The 19,802-nt window shown below is 42.2% G+C and overlaps 1 protein-coding gene across 1 annotated transcript in view; it reads left to right on the forward strand.

Annotated features, from left to right (window-relative positions):
- The first annotated feature begins 7,228 nt into the window (after positions 1-7,228).
- Positions 7,229-19,802, forward strand: part of FSTL4 (follistatin like 4) — a 570,524-nt gene continuing 557,950 nt past the window's right edge. The window contains exons 1-2 of the mRNA XM_089769489.1: positions 7,229-7,803; positions 16,828-16,963. Coding sequence (XP_089625615.1) covers positions 16,838-16,963 — 126 coding nt within the window. The 5' untranslated portion in view covers positions 7,229-7,803; positions 16,828-16,837. The remainder of the gene's footprint in view (positions 7,804-16,827; positions 16,964-19,802) is intronic.

A 19,802-nucleotide genomic window follows, 5' to 3' on the forward strand; every position in this document is an offset into this window, starting at 1 on the left:
GAGTTAGCCTGGATAATTTTATGCACTGTCAAAGCGAAAAGGTTTAACTGAATGTATGTGGGCAAAGAGACATGCTGTCATCTTAATAAGAAATTAAAAGACGGACTCCTAATAATTGAATCATGTCTCTTGTCACATTTGTATTTGTTTAATAAATGTCTAGTTTTGTTTGAATGTAGTTCTCTTTTAATCAGTGTTGATTCAGGCTCCTGGTTCTAGTCATTAAAAATGACAATCATAAATCCCTCTGTCATGGTGCCTCAGCAGCTTCCTGATAGAATAGCAAATAAATTGTTCTATAACAGACCTGGATTCAAATCACCGCATGCATAGGATTTTTTTAATGATAAAATAAATGACTTGATGTACTTTAAACCTTAATTTTGAAATAAGATAGTTTTATCTCTTCCTCCATCTTATTTAAGAGTATTAGAAATTACAGTATTAGAAGTTACTTAATATTATATTTATTACCTGGCTAAGCTTTAAAATCTTGACCAGTGGAAACTGAAGAGTCTTGTCTATATTGGTCATGTTACTCCTCAGTATAGGCTTACTATGCCTAAGCTAATTTAGAACAAACCTTTTCCAACAAGAGAGCCCCATCTGTTCTTCAACATACGTTACACAAATGAGTTGCCGCGGCTGTCGTTGAAGGCTGTTGTGTGATGTGGTGGTGATTATTTTTTAAGTATGTTTTTCTGCCTTTTACTTTACTCCGTTTTTTTTAATTGACGTAAACTTTCATGAGACTGAAGATGGAATGGGGTTGGCTTACTTTTCTGTATAAAATGCAATGGGGGCTGGGAAAAGGATTGAGCTTCAGAAAGAGGTTTAATTCCAGCTGGATTCCATGCCAATTTACCCTAATGGGGACAACTGGATAAAAAAAATGAGGCTATGGTTCTTCTCCGTGGCTTGAATCCTCATTTACAATTAGATCATTTTGTCCACAGGGCCTTTACGGGAGGGTGTTAATATAACTTACTCCCAATATAAGGCCCAGTATTGCCCGTGTAGAGTAAAACTAGTCATGGGTAATGAGTAACAAAGGCCCGGAGAGGCTGTGTCTCTCCAAACAGTCCTGTGTAGCGCCATCCATGCTCTGCCCCAATCCCCTCCTGCTTTCCACTGGGGCTCCTCCATTGTGGCCAGAACTCCAGGCCAGGTCTGAGGGCAGCCTGCAGTCAATGACTCTAGGCAGCCAGAGTTTGTGCTTGCATTGCTCATCCTCCTGGCCGTGTAGGGGTAGGGTGGGCCATACTGTCCATCGGGACTGGAGGGGGCCACCGTTCCCTGGCAGGAGAAGGGGGACAGGTCTTGGGCAGATGGAGGCTAGCCCCAGCCTGGCCAGCTTCCTGAGCTGAGAGTGAACTCTCCATCCATGGCCTTAGTGTAAATGAGATTCAGGCCTGCTATATTTTTTTTAAAAAATGATCCTAAGTTCTAGTGCAAGATTCTGGGGGATGAAGCTGGTTTTGGACCCTTCTTATAAAAAAATCATGCAAATGTATTCATAATATAGTAGTGAATGTAGGTCAGGCCTGGGCAAACTACCCCACACAAGCAGGATCCGGCCCACAGACTCCCTGCCTGCCCCCTGCATGATGCTCATAAAAGCAGCCGTTGTGGGCTGTTGGATCAGCTGTGAGCCTAGGGAAGAGAGGAAGGGGTTTGTGCACTGCTCTTGCCCCCAGCACAATCCCATTGGCTGGTTTCTAGCCAATGGGAGCTACTTGTTGTCAACAGGCAGCTTGGGAAGCACCCTTCCCTGTTCCCCTCAGGCTTGTAGCTGTTGAGAAACCACATGGCCCTGCAGGCAGGGAGGTTGCATGGGAAGACTGTTGGCTGGGAGTCAAATGAGTAAGTCTCCCAGCCAGAGCCTGCCTATGGAACCCCAACTCTTTGCCCCCTCCTATCCTAGGTCACATCCCAAACCATCTGCCCCCCTCCTACCCCCAGATCGTGCACCCCAATCCCCTGCCCCAGGTCACAACCCAAACCCCTGCAGCCTCCTAGTCCTCTTCCCCAGGTCACAACCCCCTTTTCCCCATGGTCAGAACCCCAAAACCTGCATCCTAGTCCCCTAATCCAGGTCACAACTGCCTCCTGCACCCCAATCTTACTGCACGCTCTCTTCTGCACCCAACCTCCATCCCAGACCTCATGCCTCCTCCATTAATATGGAAGAGTATGGCCCTTGACCACTTTCCAAATTCTTGGAGTGCCCCCCATCAAAAATTATTGCCCACCCCTAATGTAGATGAAGCCGGTACTTCTGTGGCTTCCTCCAAGTCTAGTCTGCTTTTTCCTCTTAGACTCTCTCTTGTCACTCATATTTATTTTATAGAACACAAGCTATACTAACTCGCCTCTGAAGTCATCTGACTTTTCAAAGAACTTTCATTTGGCTTTTTAGTTTCCAATACACTTTGAGCCTACAGAAAAGATTTTTCTCTTCTTCAGATGAACTGGTTTCAGTTCAATATTACAGATTACTATCTAGTCCTGCAGTGCCTTGCTTCCTTTTCCTCTGCATCAGGAAAATCCCCATTCCCTATGTCTGGTTTAAATCAATCCATTTTTCTTTTCTGCTACCTAGAATCACCCTTTTCTTTTTATAGTATTCGGGCCCTATGTGTTCCTGGTTAAAAAGCTGCATTGCATTGAATTCCTTCACTCATCCATCTCTAAATATTAAGAATGTATCCATTTTTCATCACCAGTGGTGAGAGTAGTTTATTTCTCCCACTCTGTCTCTAAAAGTCATTTTCATTGCCAGCACATGTAAGCCGTGTGAACCAGTAAAGAGTATCTTGGGGCACATCAGAGTTTCAAAGAGGATACTACATATCACACCTTTTAGAAAGTGCCACATAATCCAATGGAAATATTAGAATACATCTTGGTACACACGGGCCAGCCAGTTGCTGTGCCTCAACTAGAAACTTCCTCAGCTAGAAAATTCCTATTCCCAATATAGTGTAAATGTAAGCAAGCAAAAATATGAGCTCATTAAAGGTATGTCTACACAGCAGCATTATTTAGGAATAACTGACATTATTCCGAAATAAAAGAGTGTGTCTACACTTCAAGCCAGTATTTCAAAATAATGGCGAGCTGGAGGACAGCCTACTCCAACTCCTGTAACCCTCATTTTACAAGGACTAGCGGAAGTCGAAGAAAGAGTGTTCTTCCTGCTGTGTAGACAGGGCCAAAAGTTAAATTAAGTTATTTTGACTTAAGCTACTCAATTGATGTAGCTCAAGTTGCATAGCTTTATTCGACTTTTGCCCTGCTTTGTAAACCTGCCCTTCGTGATTAGAGGAGGAGCTTCTGGGAGGTTAGAGGAGTGCTAGACAGTCATTTGTTTTTAATAAATACTTTTAAAATGTAAAGGTGGTAAAATAAATACAGAAAGATTCAAAATACTTGATCCCAAATGTTTAGAATGCGAAGCACTGGGATCTGCCATGAAAATAGTTGGAAATGAGGATGTTGATTGCTTTTGAAAAGGTCATTTAGGTACCTAAATACGGTGTTAAGTTTTAAAATCTTGCCCTTTTCCCAGGATATGCAGCTCTCCAGATGGTGGGAAATTGTATGGTCCCAATTATTTTAAATGGCCAATGAGTATGAGTCAAACTATATTTTTTGTGTGGTTTAAAAGAACATGTTAGTCAGTGCATAAATATTGTGCAGCATTGGGTTAGCTTCTCTGCTTTTCCCTGGAAAGCTGCCCTTGGTGCACTCACTGTTGCTAATATGGAAGAGCATCCAAATCTTGCGAGGCACTTGCTCCCCTTGGCACCTTGCTGTCATGTATAAACAGTCTCACCCTACTGAAATATCTGTGGACTCAGAAAGCATTCCCTCAACAGAACTATTCTTTCATCATTCCATCGCATGTTAATGGACAGTGTGGTCCTACCTCTGCAATAAACCATAGTTGGGTGCCAAAATTCACAGATGCTGATGGAGCTGCAGGAAGACAAAGTCATTCGTGTGACATTCCCAACATCTCAAAATTCTTCTTCTACTCCCCCAGGACACCTGTTTTAATGGAGGCTAACTCCCTATGGAAGGGAGCTCTGTGAAAAGGTCATCTCTGTATTGCCAGTCTCTTGGTAAACTCTGTAGAGTGGAGCCATCCATTTCCTAGCTTGTGAGCACTCCCTGTCCCTAGCCTGCCCAATTCCTATATTGTCCCCTTCACCATTCACAAATTGTGAAACCTCTGCACCCCTCCACCCCCCACCTTCCCCTTCATAGAGGATTCCCTCCAGTGTTACAGATTTCAGTTTTATGTGGAAAAACTAAGTCTTTTGACTCTGAAATGTTGCTGAAGTGCATCATGGGATTTTTAGTTCAGACCCCTCTTGCTCAAATTCTACTCTATAGGCTGAGTCACCTGGTCAGACTACATCACACACAATGCACCATGGTTTTCCGCCTTGGTGAAGGAGGCACACGGGTGACATTTTGGAATAACAATATTTGTGTTTTCAGATGAAAAATTGTTTTGAGGCATTGTTTTTGAACATCAACATTTTCTGTGGAAAAGCAATACCTTTTGTGAAATTGTGTTTTGTGGAATTCAATTTTAAAACTGTTCAGAGAACAGTATCCCCCAAATTTTTGTACAGGTGACCCCCTGACTTACAACTGACCGACTTACTACCCCCCACATTTATGACCACTTTTTCATGCAAGAGAGCTCCTAAACCACCACCCCCATCAATTTACATCCACAGCTTGCATTTACAATGGCATATGACACAGACTCCACACATCATCCCAAAAAAGGAAACACACAAGGTCAGTCAGACTCGCCAGTCTGCAGCTGCTGCTTGAACTGCCTGCATCTCCACCACATCGGTCTTCACTTTTTAGTTATTTTTGTGCATTATTTGGACTATTTTTAAGTTAATAAATGTTAGTAAAGGCATATACTGGAGTTTAATTTAGGTTTCCTCCATTTCCATAGTCAATTTTGGTATTTTTAGGGTATGAAATGGGTTTCCAGGAATGGAACTGCCATTTATAACATTGCGCCTACGGGAAATAAGGGTTTGATTTATGAAGGCTTGACTTACGATGATTCTCCAGGAACCAATTAGGTTGTAAGTAAGGGGGGGTTGCCTGTATTTACAGTTTTCTTTTGAAGCAAATGAGTTGTGGAGAAGAGTGTGAAAATATTTGAATGCATCTAAAGGTGTGGTATTGTGTCCAAGGTTTGGGAAGAATTAGTCCAAGATTTGAGAAACATAGTGAAAAGAAGTTAGCCAGGCCTGGAGAAGATATAGGGGTCTGAACATCTGTGAACATAGAAGCTGATCTAGACTTCATGTCTCTGGTGCATTTCTGTAGTCTCCACATCTGGCTCATGAGAACTTCCGTGACCAACCCATCCTCTTCCAAACTCTGTAATAGCTTCTCTCTCCCTCTGCCCCCTCAATCCAGTGTTATCTTGAGGGAGATAGGCCACTTGACATTCTCCTATTCTGGTGACATTTGGGGGAATAACACTTCCCCTTCCTCTTTAAGTCTTTGGTACCGTTTAAAATAGCTCCTGCTGCCTCCACTGAGAACATGAAATAGAGTCATTGAATGAGGGGATCCCCAAGAAATACATGACTTCCATGCTTGTGTCAAACTGCAACAATCCAGGTCAAATCTGAACATTTTGGGGATGATAATGCATCAGAATTTTCATTCCCATCCTAACAATAGTAATTGTGACCCAAACCAACTTTAGCTAGTGAGAAACATGTAGAGAGCGCCGCAATTTTACAGATGCTTTTCAAACTTGACAACAGCTAGTTTCAGTATGTGTTTATATTTGGGAATGACTATTTCAAATGACTTAATAGCAGCCCATTTCTCAGAGGATACGTCACCAGGGTTTGTTTGTTTTCTATTGCATCTTCCACTTTTTTCCTTAGGAATTAGAGCAGCTTTCCTCAGGGAGTCTGTCTTCCTCCTTAAGCAATGCAGCTGGTTGGTCTACAGAATCTCACCAAGTCAGTAGTCCTAGGTCTTTTTGGTGATATTAAAGCCTGGGGTTTTTTTGTTTTGAGTTTGTGTTTTTATTTTATTAAGTCTGCAGCAGTGTCAATGGGAGCCTATTTTGTCACCTTTCTGGATAGAGGAACAATGACTCCATATAGCAGCCAAAATCAGTGTGATATTAAACTGTGTGGAGCCTAATAACCTAGCATTGCCCTCACTTAAATAGATTTGAAAACTGAAATTCTGCAGATAAGACAAAAGTTCCGGTCTTGTAATTCATTTCTTCTCTCCCTACTCATTGATTTGACTCCTGCTTCTTATCTGCCATTCTAAGCCTGTTCAGCCATCCTCATTGCTCTGGCTGAGCCATTGAAGGCCAGAGTCTCCTAATGATCAGCTGAGTGACTCAGAGTCTGGGAGTTCACCTCTTCCCACTCCTGGAAATATTGTCTTGTGTGATCTCTTCAGATAGGAAAGCTAGAAATAAACTCTGTTGTGTTCTCAATCTGCCTGACTCACAATCCCTGTGCACCTTGGGCAGGCATTTGCACCAGGGTAAAAAGGGGTGTCGTGTTCTGATTCCAGTAAGTCCTTTGCAAGCCTTTTGCTTAGATACAGAGGTAAAAAGTAAGTGGATGTGCCCAGGTGCACAGCTTCAGCAAGAGCTGGCTGAGCTGCTAGCAGAAGCCACCAGGGAGCTATTTAAAGAGCTGGCAGTGACCTGGGTTGCACTAGGACATTGCCGGTAAGAAATTTTAAGTTACTTTCACTGCTGCTACATGGCCACTGCAGGAAGAGCAACAAAAAATGTCAGTACATTAGACCAAATACTATGACTTTCCAAGGGCTGGGAGTGCTACTGACAGGCCGATTGACAATTGCTACCGAAGAGGGAGGTCTCAGAGATCGCTGTGTTAGGCTGTAACTTAAACAAGTAGCTCTATGGCACCTTAGAGACTAAATATATAGATTATGTGCTTTTGTGGACAAAACCCACTTCCTCAGATGAGTGGGGAAGGGGTTATTAAAAGCATCCTTCAACCAGTGCCAATGTGGCTTAGAGTAGTGACACAAGGAGGAGGGTGAGATCCCCATTTCAAAGTGGGGAAACTGAGTCCCAGAGGGGCACAGCACATTGGTCACGGTCACAAAGTGAACCGGAGCTAGGAAAAGACCCCGGTTCCTAGTCCTGCCCTCTAGTCACATTGGATGCGGAGCTGGCTCTGTCTTTTCCCAGCCCTGAACAAAACCGGATTGTCACTCAGCATTGTGCTTCTCCAGTGCGGCTGACGGAGCCGCTGGCTGGAGCTACGACTCTCCCTGCCCTCCCCCGGCCTACCTGGCTCCCCAGGAGGGGCAGCGCCCGTCTGGCTGCGCTGGGACTCCATCCTCCCCGGCTCCCAGCCCCGCACAGGTGTCAGCTATTGGGCAGAATATGCAAATGGCGGGGTGACGTCAGGCAGCTCCGGTCCAGGCAGCAGAAATAGGGCAGGATTCGGCGTTTACACCTCCTGGATTGCGACTGCCGCCGCCGCCGAGACTGTGTTGTGATTTTTTTTTTTTAATTCTTCCCTCCCGTCTTCTGTTTCGATCTCCCCGGGTTTGCCTTCTCCAGGCTCCAGCCTTTCACGATTTCCTCCCCTCTCCCCCACAAACGCTCCTGCCGACGTCTTCATCCTCCCTCCCCACCAGGAGATTTAAAAAAAATACACCAAAACTCTGACATCCCTTTTCTTCTTCTTCTAGCTGCTAGAGGCTCTGCACTGTGCTCCCTGCCACGGCATACTACAGGTAAGGCGCCTGCTAGAAGCCTTGCTTACATGGGGAGGTGGGGTGCCTGGGCAGCAGCCGTGTGCGGAGTTTTTAAACCGATCTCCTCTTCCTTCCAGGGGCCAGCCACCTGCAGGGCGCTTGCGGAGGGCTGGGGTGTGAATGTAGAGTCGCTAACGACTAGCGGAGTTTGCACCATTCGCTTACCGGCTGGAAACCTGGGCTGCACGGAGCAATTTCTGCTCCGGAATGCAGCGTAAGGGATGGGGGGGCGGGCAGTAGGAGAAAGGAGTCGCCGCTTTGGAGGCGCAGTAAACCCTAGTGCACGGGACCCCGGAGCCCAGGGCGGTCTCTGGACGTGGGGTGCAGCCCCAGGCTTGCCGGAGGGGGGTGGCCACCTCTCTCCAGTTTTCCGCGGAGCATCCCTGCTGTGGCTCGCAGGGCTTAGGGGAGTGAGCCCCAGGAGCGCCAGGGGGGGAGCAGCCGCGGTGGCCTAGGCCACTTCCTTTTCTTTGCCAAAGCTGCTTCGCCTGCATCTTCCGCGGGGGCTGCCCTTGCGCCTGCTCCTGCCCGCACAACTTTGACTGGGTTGCCAGGAACGCCAGAGGCAGCACATGCGAGAGGAGCAGGAGTCGGTGGGTTGCATCCCAGGCACAAGGGCCTCCAAAAACACCAGACACCCCCACCCCCTCAAAAGCGGGTTCGAACAATCTCCCTGGGTCGACTGTGACATTGCTCCGTCCCTTTTCCTCAGTTGCTCCCGGGCCCTTCTAGAGCGCAGGGTTCGCGCTCCTGGTCTGCTCGGTTACCTTGCTGGAAACCTCGGATTAGCAACAAGACTTTATAAGAGGGCACCCGGGAGCAGGGAACAGCCCCAGGCGGCAGCGGGGCGAAGCAAAGTGAATCGCGGAACCCTCCAGCCGCGAGCTGGCCGGGCTCCGACAAAGCTGCCCGGGTCGCCCTTTCTCCAGCTTCTGAACGCAGCGGTTACAACAACCGTTGTCTATAGACACTCTGATGCCAGCAGCCTTTCCGCTGCCGGAACAGGCATCCGCTAACTTACCGGGAGATCCCTAACTCCAACCGCTTCCTTGGAGTGCTGGGGGCCGAGAAAGAAACCAGGAAATCTAGCTCCCACACGGGCAAGTTACCCAACAGCCTAGCATCCTGCGCAAATGTACAACTAATTCCCTCCCCCTTAGTCCGGTCTCTTTAGCAATCGCTTTTTTCCCCAGGAGTTACTTTGTTAATGGGCTCCTGAAATGATTCCAGGGTGAGGTGTTTTTTTCATTTGTCCTCCCCTTCCAGTCTACATCTACAGCCACCTCCCCCCCCCCCCTTTTGGCAGTAGATTCGGTTTAACCCATAGCCCTGTGCTTTGGGGATAATCAGGAGTACCTGAAGGCCAGGAATTAGCTTCGTTATGGAAAGACTGGAAGCCACAGGCGGGCTGAATTCCACAGCCCAGATCTGTATAGGACTGGAACCTGAGCGAATTCTTCCTCTGGGCTTCTGAAAGTGCATTTGCTACTGTGTGTTTGGGGAGAGGGGTTATTTAACAAGTTTGGAAATATTTCTCCAATTTTTTTTAAAGCACAACGCTCGCGTAAAATGATCACTTAACGGATCACCGTCTCTTGGGTTATGAGATGAGATCAGGCTTTGAACAACACGAACGATTAGCGTTGGCGTGGTGATGTAGTTTACAGTATCCTCTATGGTGCTGTCTCCAAATGTAAACTGGAGTGCGAGGCACTCGGGGGAGTTCCGGGTTGTTCTGAAATGTGTATTTACCCGCTCCTCCACATTGCAGCGCAAGGAAAGGCGAGGAACTTCACTGGCTCGGATTCTTCTTCTTTTTAAATTTACTTGAGGAGCAAGAATCCAGACAGCCTGTGTTGTGAAACGGAAAATAGAAGTGTGAGGTTCAAAAAATCGCATGCGAAATAGCTGAACCAAAGATCTGTCTCCATACCGTCCTGATCTTGACGAAATAGCTCCCATAGTGCTAGGGACTGACGAGTTGAAGAGAAATAACATTTGGGCTTTTTCTGAAAAGAGGAGCTGTCCACAGGCTGTGGTCCTGAATTTTTCCTTAGGCTGCCATGCGCCTTTTCTCTATCTTTGGCCCCTAGGTGTCGCCTCGGTTGTTGTTCTGGCTTTTTACAATTGTAACAATGTTTGTTTCTTTTTTAACCCTTGGAATTTACCAAAGTCTACCCGTGTCAGTTGAAGAATTTGTAACAACCCAATCTCTCCTGGCCCCCTCAACGTTCCCCACACGGGATTCAGATTCTTACTCCAAACGAAACTGTTTCACAACAGAAATGTAAGGGTAGAAAACAATCATCGCAGCCGTAGTGTAGATGGGAAATTGCCCCCTAGCTGGAAAGAGACACTGTTTCCTACCAAAATAACAGGAACGTTAATTATTACCTTCAGAGAAGCTAGGTAGATGAACTCAGACACGTGAATACAAATCAAGTTTTTCCCCTTCAGTTATCTAATTAGGATGACTAGTTGAATGTGTGTAATTAGCTTCTGTGTGTGTTTACAAACTGTTATATTCCTATGGATCTGGGTTATTTTGATTAGAATAGCTTGGTGTTGTCTAAATATAGAGTAAGACCCCAGTCTCTGACCTGAAAAGCATACAATTGGGAAAGATAAATGAGAGGTAATAGACAAGCACGCGCCCCCCTCGGCCCTCCCCCCCAACAAATGAAAAGAAACCAAGGGTGGAGACAGTATCTATCTCCTAACTCGTTTGTCGGGGGTGTTTAAAAATAAACATGAGCAGTTTTAGCTCTGTCAAGCTCTCTGTGTGTGAAACAATGAATGGATTTTTATAAGAAGTTAAACTGATATATGGTAGAGGAACCAACCAGATAATAATTTTTTGGTTAAAAGTTTAGATTATTTTAAAAAATAATTGTTGCTGGATCAACTGTGGTCTCCCATCTAAAAAGATGTTGTCTTTTTTGAATAAACACAGCTGGTCAATGAGAAGCGGTACAGCTGAAAGTTAATGTGCAGGAACTTTCTTAAAATTGGGGTAATGGTTTCTTGCTGTTGTCCTTAACTAAGGTAGCCATCTGTGTACATCTAGACTACAGGGTTTTGTAGACCAAAGTTTTGTCAACAGATACTGTCAACAAAACTTCTGTCGACATAGAGTGTCTAGACACATTCAGTTCTGTCGACAAAGCAAGCTGCTTTGTCGACAAAACCCTGTAGTCTAGATGCAACCCTACAGGCAATAACACCTTCTGTTGACAGAACTCTGTCGACAGAAGGCGTTATGCCTCGTAAAATGAGGTCTACCAGCGTCGACAAAACTGCTGAGTTCTGTCGACGTTATGTCGAACGAACTCAGCGGTAGTGTAGACGCAGGTATAGTTTTGTCGACAAAAGTCCACTTTTGTTGACAAAACTCAGTAGTCTAGACACACCCTTATACAGCATACAAAGAAAAGAGGGACTGGGGCTACATTCCCATACAAAATAACAGTAGAATTGCACATCACTTTGATCTTTGCATTCATGATTTACCACCACTCATCCTGCAACTGACATTGAAGAATACTGAGTTAATAAAATATCTGGTTCCTCTCCTACTTCGCCCTTTAATAAGTCTTACTTATGGATCTTGCAAACAGCTTTCCAATATTATTGACCTTTAACTAGTCAGTTGTGTGGGGGGTAATGAGGTGATATTGTGGGAAAACATTTCTCTGAGCTTAACCACAAGCCAACCATGGAACTAAACCTGTGAAAAGATCACACCAAACATGATGCAAGGTCCAGTCCTGAAAGGTTCTGAGGAACTCCTCAACATCTTTCACTTGTGGTGATGTCAAAAGGACTTAAGGTTTTCAGAATCTGTCCAGTAGCATGTCCTAGATTGAAAGAATGAGCTGTAAGACAGCGATCAAAACAGCTCTTAACAAAGTATTCAGTTGTTATTTAAAGTCTGTACAAATGCTCCCTGTCTTAAATGGGATTTGACACACAGATTTACATATTGCACTTGGTGCCATTTAGGCACCTCATTCATCAAAATTGAAGTATTAATCAGAGGTAATCAGAGATACTGTAGATAATTAATTGGAAATGTAATTTAACGTCATTATGGTTTGCTGCAAGGTTACCTTAGAATGATTTTCCTGCCTACTTTCTCAGATTTAATAGCATTTTACAAAAATGATGGGCATCAAAATACTTTTTACAGGTCACAGAAACTCACTAATTATATAATTGTAAAGCAAACTTGAATCCTGAAGAGGAAGAACCCAAGACAGGTACCCAGCTGGTGTAAAGGGATCCAAGTTATAATACCTAATAATTTGGCTTTACATTTTTTCTTATAACAGTGATAATTTTAGAAAGTTGTGGTGTAACTTTTTTTCCCCTAATATAGGTCTGTCTGGAAAAGATTCATAACTTTACAACAGTCCATGTCTGTCTTTTCCCATAGAATAAGACATAGCTTACAAACCTGAAAGGAGATCATTCTTAAGCCCATATTTGTATTATGGTAGCACCTATGGGACCATGTCACACAATGAGGACCCTGAGTTATCAGTTGCTATTCAAATAATGGATGCTTTATTCTAACCAGACTGGATTTTCTTTTAATGATGCCAGATTCCTTCACCCTTACATACTGGGATAAATGCACTGCTGTCCAGAGGCAAAGACATGAAAATCTAAGTCAGTGGGGGGATTGTCTATATGCTGTGATAGACTCAGACCAGTTGGCTGCAGTAGTCTGGTAAAAGGGAAGTGTACTGGTCACTGAATGAATTTTTTGTTTATTTGTTTGCTTCATGAGTGACCAGGGCAGGGGCTGCTCCAAAGCAATCAGGAATGTACTAGAACCAATTAAGTCAGGCAGACACCATAAGACACCTGGAGACAGTTAAGAACTTGCTAGACTCAAGTAAGAGACAGGCTAATCAGAACACCTGCAGCCTATTAAGAACCTACTAGGACTAGCTGAAAAGGCTCCCTTTCTGGGATGGTGGTTGGTGAGAAGCTGGGAATAAGCTGACATACTGTGGTAGAACTGGGCTAATGAGAGTGATCAGGAGCAAGGGGCTGGGAGGGGCTGTTTGGAGAAGTGGGCCAAGGCAGGGCTATATAACTCTGGTAGTGGAGGAAAAACTATCTGTTATCAGTGAGTGACATTAGGATCCCTGGCCTAGAAGCCAGAGTAGATAGTGGGTCGGGTTCCCCCAACCCCTCTCTATATCACCACAGAAACATTTTCTGGGAAGGAAAATTGAAGCTAAGGAGGGCTTTCAGACCAAACCCATTCACTGACCTGTAATGAAGGCGGCTCAGTAGCCTGTGATCTTTGGTTCCTAGAGGCTATGTTGAGGGTCACAGCAAGTCTGTGGCACACCCTTGCTGCCTAGAAGAGCAGAAACCCCAAGGCAAAATTGGAGTTTTGCCACAGTTTACATAGTTTTTTTTATTGCATCTTCGTCTTAGATTTTGGCAAAACTTAAAACTGAGCATGGCTAGTTCTTTGATGTTTGAGCTGCGGCATTATAACTTCAAACTGCAGATGTCAGAAATCTCCAGAATTGCAAAGTGAAATTGTTCTATTTACTGGGATTGTATCAACAAATGATGCAAAATGCTTCTGTGAAAGCATAAGGAATAGGATTGCCATGCCAGCATGGCTTGTAATACAATGCACTTGTAGCTTATTAATATAGGGACTTTGGTTTATTCCACATTTATTTATGGCTCTAATAGCATTACATCTGAGAGTTTCTAATTAGAATTTAGAAAGCCTAATAAATTTTGATTTCACCCTCATCTCATTCAATTGATAGTGTTTAGTACTGAGGAATAGTAAGGACTCACATGTGCTGATGAGTGTGCAGAGCAGCTGTAATTGGTGTTTGTTTTATTGACAGTACACATTCCGGCAGACAAAATATCTAGGACCAAATTCTGCCCTAGCGTAAAAGGGCATAAGCTTTGAAATTCGTGGTGTTAGACCAAGACTGGATACAGTCCTTCACTTGTTTTACATTTTTTGTCAGTGACTTGCTATCTTTCAAGGGCCATGTTTATCCCAGTGAAACTATTAACTTCAATGCAGTCATTTCTGTTTACGCCTGGATTAATTTAGCAACTGCCATGTAATGTATAGTGTTCAGTTCTAACCGTAACCAATATGCTTGCATGCTGTGTAAGCCAAATAATTTGCTTCATTCATTAATGATGTAACTATTAGAAGCGGGGGAGTCTCTTGTTCAAGCTAATAGCAAAACTCCTATTGATTTCAGTGGGAGCTGGATTAGGCATAACGACTCCTTTGGTGTGGTGGTGGTATTTTTTTTGTTTTTTAAAACGAAAGTAGTTACTAGAGCTGTGTAAAAATATTTGCCACAAAATTTCAAAGCCCACAACTCTCAAACTTTTTCCCCTCCCTATAGTAGTGAATCTTTCTACAGAATCAAGTCTAGCTTTCCCCTGAAACGCAATATTGATGATATTCTTTTAAAATGTGAAACATAACTTGTCACTTTTTAATATGATTATGCTTTGAGGAGACTTCAAATTTGCACAACAAAACTTAAATCAAAATTCAGGAGGCTGGGGGAACATGCATCATCCACAAGCCCAACCTAAAAATCATGCGGTCAGTAATGCCACCTTAGACTGTTTACCCTTTGCCTAGAGTCCTTGTCTATACCTAGAAACTCCTCTTTTAATAGGATCATGTAATAGGACCTCTTTTCGGGGCCCGGGCCATGCAATACCAATTAAATGATGCTGCCCTAGAGGTATGAGGGAACTTTCCGGTTGGGGATGAAGGGGTTCTAAAGCCAGCTCAGAGGCACATGGCTGGAGAGGTACATGCACTGTCAAAAGAACTACTACCACTTCATGGGGGAGCACAGTCCATGAGAGAGACTTTGCTGTAAGGAGGTCTTGGAATGGTTGTCTCACCTTCCTGGTTACTACTACATAGTGAAATAATGTGGGCCATGCCTTGGGAAATCTCCTCTGCCTGCTCCAGCAAGTAAAACTCTTTATTAGATAACTTGGTGCAGAAGCATGTCAAATTCACTTCATGTCAAAAACTCTCCTCCAGCAGCTAGATCCCTATGTTGATAGAGAGACCCAGTGAAACGACTAGGGGTCCACATAACGCAAGTCTAATTAGTTCTGGGTTTTCTTAAAGGAAAAATGCCACTACTAGTGTCAAATTCTGAATGTTTTCTAGGCTTTTCTTAAGGTACGTCTACACAGCAACATTATTTCGAAATAACGCTAGTTATTTTAAAATAAACTGCCTGCTGTATAGACGTGGACTAAGGTATTTTGAAATAATGTTGAAATACTGTCAAGCTGGAGGACTTTTTATTCTGACTCCTGTAACCCTCAGGCTGTGTCTAGACTAGCAAGTTTTTCTGCAAAATCATCTGATTTTGTGGAAAAACTTGCCAGCTGTCTACACTGGCCGCTTGAATTTCCGGAAAAGCACTGACGATCTCATGTAAGATCGTCAGTGTTTTTGCGGAAATACTGTGCTGCTCCCATTTGGGCAAAAGCCTTCTTGCGCAAATCATTTGCGCAAGAGGGCCAGTGTAAACAGCACAGAACTGTTTTCCGCAAAAAAGCCCCGATCGTGAAAACGGCGATCGGGGCTTTTTTGCGGAAAACAGCGTCTAGATTGGCCACGGACGCTTTTCCGCAAAAAGTGCTTTTGTGGAAAAGCATCCTGCCAATCTAGATGTGCTTTTCCGAAAATGCTTTTAATGGAAAACTTTTCCATTAAAAGCATTTTCAGAAAATCATGCCAGTGTAGATGTAGCCTCATTGTACAAGGAGTAAGGGAAGTTGGAGGAAGAGTGCTCTGTTTCGAAATAATTGCCGTGTGGATATTCCCAATTTCCATATAAGCTACTTCGAAATAAGCTACATAGATGAGGTAGCTCAATTTGCATAGCTTGTTTCGAGTGAAGCCCTGCTGTGTAGATGTACCATGACACTCTGTCCAAGAACTGTTCAGCTCAGTCCTGCTTAGTCCGTGATCTCTGCCCCAGGTGGTATAGAAAATGTGTATCTGCAGAAGTCAGAGGTGCGTAGAAACAGTAGGAGGTAAAAAAAAGATATTTTATGTAGACGCGCTTGCAGTCAGCTGTCATGAAGCCATAGAGAGCTGAACTGAAAATAGACCTCAGTGGGATTTTTCAGAAGCACCTGAGACATAGGTGTTCATGTCCCATGAACTCTCAATGAGACACTTGCTTGATGGCCTAGATTTTTTTTAATGCATTTAGCCTTTGCTCCATTCAGCATTGCAACACCTAGCTGACTTAGGCCCTAAGCCCCATTGAATTTCACTTCAATATATGTTTAGGATTTAGACACTACATATCTCTAAAAATCTGAACCGAAGCTTTGTAATTCTACTTCTTTTTCACGGTTTTAAACTGTTATTCCACGGTTTTAAACTGTGTTCATGTAGAGGCTGTAATGAAATAGGCCTTACCTGTACACACAGGGACAGCTCCTGCCTCAAAGAATTCCTCTTCTGTGTAGGCAACTTGGAGGATCAAGGTCTGTGAAGATGAGCAACACATGGAGAAGGGATAAACACTCTTTTCCTTATCTCATCAGTTATGGTTGGATCATCATTCAATCCTCCACCATGTATATCTGTTCAAGGTAGCTCTAACGTCTACCTGTTGACCTTCTTTGATGCAGTCCATCCACCACTTCCTCCTCTTTTTCCTTGGGGTCACTTTCCTTCCACTCTCTTCTGCCATGCTATCTTTTCTAGGTGTCCTTCGTTCATCTTTACACCAAGCAATCATACAGCAAATTACTAAAATAAGAGGAAAAATGTACATAACTTGGTAACTGTACCCAAGTTATTATTCCATTACTTGTGGAACTATTTACAAGCAATGTTTATATGTATAGTTGCCATAAATTAGCCAAACTACTGAATCTGCAAGCTGTGTGAGGTTTTTTCACATGGTGGTTTGATAATTGTCATTTTGCTCTTAACAGACTTGATATAATGAAATCGAGAAGCTTTTGGTCACTTCTGGTATTGCTTGAAGTTATCCTGTCTGCCACCTGGGGGTGGATGGAATCAGATGGGACCAGGAGGCTCTCTGTGGACGCAGGGAGGTTGCAACAAAAGGTATTGTAAATCTGTCATACTTTATTAGTATATGCAGTAGTACTCAATGTTCCCAATTTGTAAGTGTCATACAAACATGGATGAAGACCTTATACCTGTCCTCAAAAAGTTTACATTCCAACTTCTCAATCCTCTAGCTGGTTCCATGTTGATGAAATTCTTTACCCATATGAAACCAGTGGCAGGGTTTGGGTCTAAAAATGTATTATAAGCAATAATAATAGTTAATATTTGGCCATTCTGCCTGGACATTCACCTGACGATCTAAAATTTTAGAAATTGATTTTCTAATTTTACAAAAGGCAACCCTAATCCACACTTGTTTTCAAGTGGCTTGAAAGGATTTCTGAAGGTATAATAGTTCATCACTGCTTACTATTACTAAGACTGAATACCATCAATGGAGTAACTTTATAGTGGGTTATTTCATCACAAGACATGACTTCATTCATTATGCTATAATTGCAATGTGCTCTTAAATCTACAAGCACGAGGCTTCTGGGACCTGTGCAAGTAACTGAATCGGTTTTCACTGATGAAGTTAAAATGTTGGATTTCTTTGCAATGATTAAACAGAGACCCTCTATAAACTCTGAATAGCATTCTGCATCAGTATTTCAAGATAAGGACACAATCTGACTATTTTTATCAGAGTTCTTGAAGTGAATTTGTTCATAATAAGTGTGTCAATATCTACTAAGCTGAGATATTAAACTTATTTTTAAATAGCGGCCCAGAACAAACTGCTGGGGACAAGAAGAGCATTACTGAACACTTAATTTTTAAAAAGGTGCAATAAGAATGATGAAACTTTTTTACTTCCTATTTATCATGAATTTGCAAACAAATTGTCTTATGGTTTCAAAATGAGTGACATTTAAAACTGGCAGACTCTTGAACAAGTTATTTAATGGCATATTTAATTGTTATATCACAGATGCTGGACAAATAGACAAATATTAGCCATTAAAAGTATATTTATGAAAGAACAGACACCAGGGAATTATCTTTTAGAATGTTGTTTTTCCTCTGTGTGAGCACACTCATCTCAATAAGATGGTTTACATGATGTGCTTTTCAAGATATAAGTACACTTGTTCACTGCTGGGGATCACTTCAAAAAATCAATTCTGACTGAGTTGGTGATGACACTGCAAAGGTTGGCACTCTGTCTCTAGTGCTCATAGGTGCTCTTTCCTAGATTAAAAAAAAATATATATTCATTACTGCTCTGAGCTCTCCTGCCTACCACCTCTAATCTTACCATATATTTTTCTGCTTTCAAGCACTATACAAGATACCAGTGATTGTAATGTTAAATTAATTTTGCATGTGTGCTTTAAGCTCTGATCTCATGTCTTTTGTTTCAAATTGCTTTTGCTTTCTTCTTAAAGATAACTAATTGTATCTTGCATGCTTTTTCGGATTTAAAAATTGTTGTGCCGTTCTTCATGAAGTACATGCTTATTAGAATTTTGACTTTCTAAAAGAATGTTACTCCTTGGCATGAAATTCATTAATCAAATTATTTAGTATAATAGTTTTATATTAAAATACTTGAAAGGAGATTCATTCATTTGATCTTGCTCCAAAACCATAAAGTTATTACACCAATTACTTGATTTTGCTCAGGGTGAAAGAATCTGAGCTACTGATGTATTTGTTCAAAGATTTGTAAAGGATTTATAAGAAATGTGAATATTATTTAATATATTGAAATGTTTTTATGTACAAAGGCTGTAGTTGAAATGGCTTCAAGGGGTATAGTATTTATAAATGCAGATTAAATAAAGTAGCAGCACAGAAGGCTTGTTCAACAAGCAGTACTGTTTGTACAGTGAGGAGAATACCAAATGAAATTTGAAAACGAATTACGTGCAACTCCATTCCAGACAGATCTGCCTTTCTCTTAATTTCTTTCTTTCAAAATGAATGCATTTCACCCTTTAAGAAAGTACATCTTGCATATACCACTGATTATTACAATAAAAACTATTTAGGGAGTTCCTTTTGTCTCTTGGCTGTACTTACTTCTGTTTAACTTTTTGCTTTATTTATTTATTTATTTACTTTTTTTATTTGCTACCCTATAACATCAGCAAATTTACTGAAGTTTCAAAAAAAAATGAAAAAAATTGTTTCTCACAGGTCATGGATTAGAACCTGTGACAGTTGCTGTTAGGTTGTGGTTTGTTCAGCATAAATGTTTATTAATTATCAAACACAAATGGTTTCTGACTTATTACTGTAATTCTGTTTATGATTAGAATATCTTTGAATGATAAATGGCAAATTCCTAAGTTGCAACTAAGTAAAATTATGTTTCAATGCTAATTTTCTTAGATTAAGTGAAGGGCTATTTCACAGGTCAAATGATCTCAAGCATATTTTGAAATGGCCTTGTTTTTATAACCTTTAGAGAGTAAAGAACCTAATAAGAGTCACCCAGCTTTAGAAGTGTGTTCTGATTGACATAGGACCCAGTTTACTGAAACAAATGTATTGCTTAATATATGTTCAAATTCCTAAATCTATTTCTTGCTGGTCTGTAGTAGAACTCACTGTGCTTTTACTTTGCCTTTATAATGCAAAAGCAAGACTTGGGGCTATAGACTGCACCCTATATGTGCAATATATATCACCCTTATGTCTGAAATCTAAATCTATATACTACCATACAAGTGTGTCATTTCTTGAGGCTCAGCAATCCGCTCTCCTTTAAATGTATAGGACATTCTTGAGGAAATAATCTTATTTCTTTTCTGAGTAGTACTTTAATTAGAATAGCAACAATTTACTTGCATATTTATTGGCTCCAAGTTCCTATAGCTACATAAGG

The sequence above is a fragment of the Pelodiscus sinensis genome, chromosome 16 (genome assembly GCF_052426305.1).
Source record: "Pelodiscus sinensis isolate ZL-2025 chromosome 16, ASM5242630v1, whole genome shotgun sequence".
Classification (NCBI taxonomy): domain Eukaryota; kingdom Metazoa; phylum Chordata; order Testudines; family Trionychidae; genus Pelodiscus; species Pelodiscus sinensis.